The 6,084-nt window shown below is 31.8% G+C and overlaps 1 protein-coding gene across 1 annotated transcript; it reads left to right on the top strand.

Annotated features, from left to right (window-relative positions):
* Nucleotides 1-426: 426 nt before the first annotated feature.
* LOC117179743 lies at nt 427-2,197 on the top strand. Its single transcript, XM_033371804.1, has 6 exons — nt 427-529; nt 1,048-1,167; nt 1,254-1,334; nt 1,489-1,599; nt 1,677-1,720; nt 2,083-2,197. The coding sequence occupies exons 1-5, from the start codon at nt 496-498 to the stop codon at nt 1,688-1,690; spliced, it is 360 nt and encodes a 119-aa protein (XP_033227695.1). The 5' UTR covers nt 427-495; the 3' UTR covers nt 1,691-1,720; nt 2,083-2,197.
* The last annotated feature ends 3,887 nt before the right edge of the window (nt 2,198-6,084 follow it).

The raw sequence follows: 6,084 nt of genomic DNA, 5'->3' as shown, positions 1-6,084 counted from the left end.
GCGAAATTTAAGTATGGATTTTAATAAAGAAACGACGACTCATGTTGTAATTAAATTCGATAAGAAAACTAAAACTGGAAAACAAAGCATTGATCTGGTACCCGTTACCTGGATTTACAAGCAAGATGATGCATTTTACTGCAAATATCCTGATAAATCTGACTATCACAAAGTAAATGAGTTAACTAGAACTTCTTCTGAACCTGGAGCTTCATGGAAAAATTTTAAAGTTACTATTGTGAAAGATGCTCGTAAGTATTAGGTATTGAGATGTAGATTAAAAAAAATATATCGATTTTTTTAGAAGTTTTACTTCTTACGAATTAGGAGACTATCAGCAAGGTTTCAGGCGGCTACAAAGAGCGTTTTCTGAAGCGACAATTCAGACTAGTAACATTGATGAACACGATAGTTCAGAAGACGAGAAAGATCCTCTAAATCTGAGTGGAAGCGAACTTGAAAGTTCATTAGGAAATATTCCGCCATTTGAAAGAAATGACGCAAGTTCAGGTGCAAAAAAAAAGAGACGGTAAATTCTTTTAGATACAAATAAATTTAATAAATATTTTTAAAGGGCTACATTAAAAAATTCCAAAAAGTCAATCTGCTAATGTCAATAAGATGCTTAGTGGCCCTTGGGTTTTGGAGGACGCTGAGTCTAATAGTGAAATGCGTTTGACTGCAGTTGACTCAAAAGTATTGAACTTAACGCTCTACAGCTCTTCATTGAGTAACAATGTTTCTATCGTTATTTTCAGCACTTTGACGCCAAACGCAATCAAATGGATTTCACCATTGGATTTCATAGATGGAAAGTGAGCCTTGCTGGAAAATTGTGATTAGATTTGATAGGAATAATATGAATTTCTTCAAAAATCTCCATCAAATTTAATCGTGTATTTGGTAAATTTGATAGAGTGTCAACGAAATTCAATTATTTTGAATCAATTTTTTGAACATGGAGGACTTACAGGACACTTAATTAAATTTACTTTCGTTCGTTTCCTTTCTTGTGTTCCTAATGTTATTTAATTTTCTTCGAAATAGATTACGTGGATACTTTACTGTCCATTTATCCTGATAAAGAAGATAAATCAGGCGTTGATAGTAATGTATCATCTTCATCACCGTCGTTTAAAAGGAACAAAACCTTTCAAAAGTCTAAAAGTAAGATAGTGAAAAATGTTAATTTTTAAAATTAAAAATCTTGATCTTTCTGTTTTTTTAAAGCTAGTATTAAATATTTCCTTTAGAGCACACCTCAAGGATGAATCAAGATGATGTTATTTCGAGCTCACCAAATCCGTCACCCAAAAGACGCAAGACTTCAACAGGTAAATCTCAGAACTCAGATTCTCTTTAGATCTTATCATCGGAAGGAGAAGAAAATAAAAGTTAGAAATGGGGGGGTGCAATTTTTTTTAAAAACCTAACAGAATTTCAGGACAAAGAAAAAGTTACAAATATCAAATTTTTCTTTCTTTTCAGATTTAGGAGTCACCTCTGTTCACTCAAAACAAAATAAAGCACTAAATCCGAAAACAAAAAAGAAGACTTATGCTTCTCCAAAGCCAATAAAACACAACAAAAGGGCAGAAGGTAACATTTTTATTATACACATGTTTTCAAAAAAATTCAACTTTCAATCTTCTAATTTTCGTTTTCAATTTACACAGCAGAAGAAACATAAACAAGCCGTGCCCAACATGTGGCCTCACAGGTATATTCTAAAAAGAAAATTATTGTATTAAGGTGGTGACTAGAATGAGAAAAATTGGAAAATAGAAAGAAATGACCTCGCACCAAATACATGGAAAAAAGGTCTTCATGGATTTTTCTGTAACTCTTTGATATTTAGTAGATTTCGGTAATGAAAACAAAAAACGTACATATTTGGCGACAGTAATCATAGGATCAAGTTTAGCCCCACATATTTTTTGCTTGTATTGTCAAAATCTACGAAATATACTTACAGACAAATCCCTCGAGACCTTTTTCCTATCTATTTCGTGCGGGGTCCTTTATTTTTGAAGGTTTGTCTTTTAAAATGTATGATCGATAAATAAATTATATCTATTTAAGCATCTGAAATTCCGACATCAAAGTCATTCTTCGAGTCCATGAAGAGAAGTATCGAATACAGAATTCGGGAAAAGGCTGAGAAGACTAGAGCAGTTATTGCTGCCACTGGGAACTCTGGACATATTCAACAAATCATGCAGGAAGGGAATATTGATGATATGCCTAACAATGATCTGAACAGTTTCCTTCAATTTGAGAAAAACTTCAAAAAAGACTCATACTTGGTAAAAAAAACTTGTGAGAATTACCTATATTATGCCTTATCTATTTAGATTTCACTTTTACTGTATAAACTACTGTTGGAAATTATAGATATAAAAAGATATTGTAAGAAAACGCCAAATTTCAATGTCTTTCGGAAATGTCAATAATTGTGAAAATAATTAATATTTTAAAAAGTTTTTGGTTTAAGTTTAGACGAGAGTTTCCACAGTATTTTGTAAACTTATTCAGATATTTTAATAATTTGTTTCCTGGAATCTACCCTAGGATCCAACATGATAAAAGAAAGTCGTAAAATTTACAGAAGTGTGTAGCAACTTATAAGAATTAAAAAAAAAATCAATATGTATCATTTTTTCATAAAATTTACGAATATTCATGAGAATATTAATATTGTGAATTTGTTAAATTAATCTATGAAATACAGTCTTTATTTGAAAGTTTACGACTTTTTTGTACCACGTTTGACCGTAGGGTAGAATCCAGGAAAACAATTTTTTAAAAGATCTTAATAAGTTACCAAAATACTGTCGAGACTTACCTTTAAAATAAGAACAAAAATCTTTAAAATCTTTATTATTTTGATAGTTATTGTCATTTCTCAAAAATATCAAATTTTGACGTTTTCTTGCAATATATTTTTATAAAATTACCATTTTTCCTTCACCTTGGCCTCATTAGATACGGAATTTTATTAGCTTTCGTGTTATCACGGAAACAAAAATGACCACTTCTTATCGTAACAATCAAGTCACTTCAATAATATCTGAAAAACAGACATACCCATAATTTCCGAGGGTACTGTACTTCATATACATTTTTTCTTTTTCCAGAAATGTTTCATGGTATTGAATATTAAGCCTAATGTCAAACGCTCAAAAAACCTTAATGTAATTATTCCAAGCATAATTACGAAAAATATTCAACTTCAATATTCTGCATGTGGCCGAGAAACCCACTGTGTTCAAAAACGAAAATATTCGGATACTGAAACTTTTAAACATCTACGAGGTATAGTTATTTTGCTTCCATCACTAATGTTTGTAATACAATTAATTATGTTTTTAGGGTCGATATATATTTTTTTAATTTCAGATTTCCTTCTTACGAAGTTTCCGGAACTTTAACCCAAACAAATATTGTCACAACTCAGCCGCTGGTTTTCGGCCGCAAAAGATAGAGAAGGCGGGAAAAGAGATCGTGTTAAGCCGAAGGCTGCACAGGGAGTAATGGAGGATCTCAAGTAAAACATTAAAAATAGACTTAAGTCTTTAACGGAGCGAAGTTCATAATTCTGACACATATGTATACTTCAAACATTGTTTGAAATAAATCTGTTCCAGGTAAAAATGTATTTGCATTTTACTACAAGTTGCCAATTTCAAATTCATTTCCTCCGTGTACTAGATCGGCTAAAGCAAGTGTAAATCTATGCTAGTTTTGAGCCAGTGAAAAGTTATAATATTAAACACCAGTACATAGCCATTACTCAAATTATATTGTACAATAAGCCAGTATTGCACCAGTAATAAATTCCAGTGCATCACCTGTACTTGAAACCAGTACTGCGCCAGTACTGACTACCATTAAAGGGTCAGCACTGGCAATCCAGTACAGGCCATCGTTATCATCCCAGACATATTCCAGTATTGTGCCAGTACTAAATTACAGTACTGCGCCTGTACTTAATACCAGTACTGCGCCAGTACTAAATGCCAGGACTGACTACCAGTAAAGGGACAGCACTGGCAATCCAGTACAGGCCATCGTTATCATCCCAGACATATTCCATTATTGTGCCAGTACTAAATTACAGTACTGCGCCTGTACTTATTACCAGTACTGTGCCAGTAGTAATGCCAGTACCTACTACCAGTAAAGGGACAGCACTGACAATCCAGTACAGAACATCGTTATCATCCCATGCTTACGCCATTACAGGCACCAGCACTGGCTGCCTGTACTGTGCCAGTACTATCCAGTACTGGCGCAGTGCTGCGCACGCTGTGAATTTCTTATTTGGTAAATTGGTTTAAAAATATGACATTTTGAAGAAAAAATTTATTATTTTAGGTAAATGTTACATCCAAATCTTTGGTATATATTTATAACCATCGGTGATCTCATTAAGAGTGGTAACAAGTAAACTGTGATCAACGTCGGTTTATTCGAGAATAACGTACGAAAAACAATCATCGCTGAACGCATCCAGTTGAAATCAGCAGGGACTTACACTTGAAATCGCAGAATTTCTCGAGAGGGAAATATGTTGCTTTTTAAAATAAATTATACTTTTTTTCATGTTTTTAAAATTTGAAGAAAATTGGTTGAATTTGGGAAAGTTTAATTAGCAATTTAAAAATGATTAGTTTTGACGTGATATGAATTAAAAACAAATAATAGAAATTTTAAAGGCTTTGATTAAGAAAAAAAAGTTTTAACACCACAATTTTTGGTGAATATAAATTTTGTCAGGTTAAAATAAAGATCGAATTATTTAAGTTTCAAGGTTCTGGAGTAGATTTTTTTTCATTTTTAATATTTCCCATTTAAAACTATTTTTTAGTTTGAAAGTTTGTTTGGTAGAATTAAATTCATTCTTTGTTTTTATAACTATTCGCCTAATTAGCTTGAAGGTCAAATTATAATTTTGTTCTGTAGTAACAATTTTAAATTCTAGAATTTTAGAAGCTTCAACTTTGAATGATTTAATTTAGTTTTCAATATAAAATTGTCAAATCTTGATCGCTTTGAATTTATAATTGTTCAAATTCAAAAGTTTGCAATTTTTAATTATTTAATTTTAAATGCTTTGCATGTGATACTTACAATTTCCCCGGCTTTTTTTTCACAAAAATGAAAATTTTTAAAAACTGAATTCGGAGATGCTATAAAATATCATAACGGACGTCCCCGGACTCTTTTTTGATGGATAATAACAGAAAAATTTATTGTGCTAAATAAAAATTGTATGCATATGTATTATTTTGAGGTTACGTCGTTTTTCATCTCTGCCTTTCCGATAATCCGGAAATTATTTATGAAATAAACTTTTTTGATTGCCTGCAAAAAGGGTTAGTTCCGGGAGATTAGTTACTATGTTTATTTGCAAGTCAAAAGTTTTCGGCCAAAAATATTGTGTAGTTTGGAAGTAACGCACAGGAGAATTGTAACATACATAACCTCCAAATATACACACGTTGTTAGCAATATCAAAAAAATTTTTTTGAAAAAAAAACACAAATAAAGTGTGCGGGAACGTCCGTTAGCATGTTCACTATCATTTCCGAAATTTTAAAGACAAAATATTGATTATTCTAGAAAAAAAGCCGTCGGAACCTAAAACTGGTAAAATCGATACTAATTCTTAAGCGCTATGCAAATTAATCAGATTTTGCTAAATTAAAACTTTTTTGAATTAAACCAAAAAAAAAAGTGTGTGGGGACGTCCGTTAACGTGGTCGCTATCATGTCCCAAATTTTTAAGACAAAATATTGATTATTAAATAAAAAAAGTCGTCGGAACCTAAAACTGGTAAAATCGACAATTTTCTAAGTATCACATGCCCTTAAACTGAAATCATTCAATTTCGTGATTCTTCAATCCAAAAGAAAATTTCGTGAGAGGAAAATCTATTTCTTCAGCATCTATGGTCACTAATTTGGAGTTATTTTTTGTAGTACAGAAAAAATTTAATACAAAAGATTTGTATCTTACTTACCTTTTTCTTTTGACGTTTCTTCTCGTGTGTTTGATACTTGGGGGGGGGGGGGGGGGGG

The sequence above is a fragment of the Belonocnema kinseyi genome, chromosome 9, assembly GCF_010883055.1.
Source record: "Belonocnema kinseyi isolate 2016_QV_RU_SX_M_011 chromosome 9, B_treatae_v1, whole genome shotgun sequence".
Lineage (NCBI taxonomy): Eukaryota > Metazoa > Arthropoda > Insecta > Hymenoptera > Cynipidae > Belonocnema > Belonocnema kinseyi.
The sequence above is the reverse complement of the archived record's forward strand: the minus strand, read 5'-3'. Positions and strand labels throughout refer to the sequence as shown.

Coding starts and splice junctions, on each gene's coding strand:
- LOC117179743 (XM_033371804.1), top strand. CDS start 496: ATGACGCAAGTTCAGGTGCAAAAAAAAAGAGACG. Junction 530..1,047: donor GGTGCAAAAAAAAAGAGACG/GTAAATTCTTTT, acceptor TCTTCGAAATAG/ATTACGTGGATACTTTACTG. Junction 1,335..1,488: donor AAGACGCAAGACTTCAACAG/GTAAATCTCAGA, acceptor CTTTCTTTTCAG/ATTTAGGAGTCACCTCTGTT.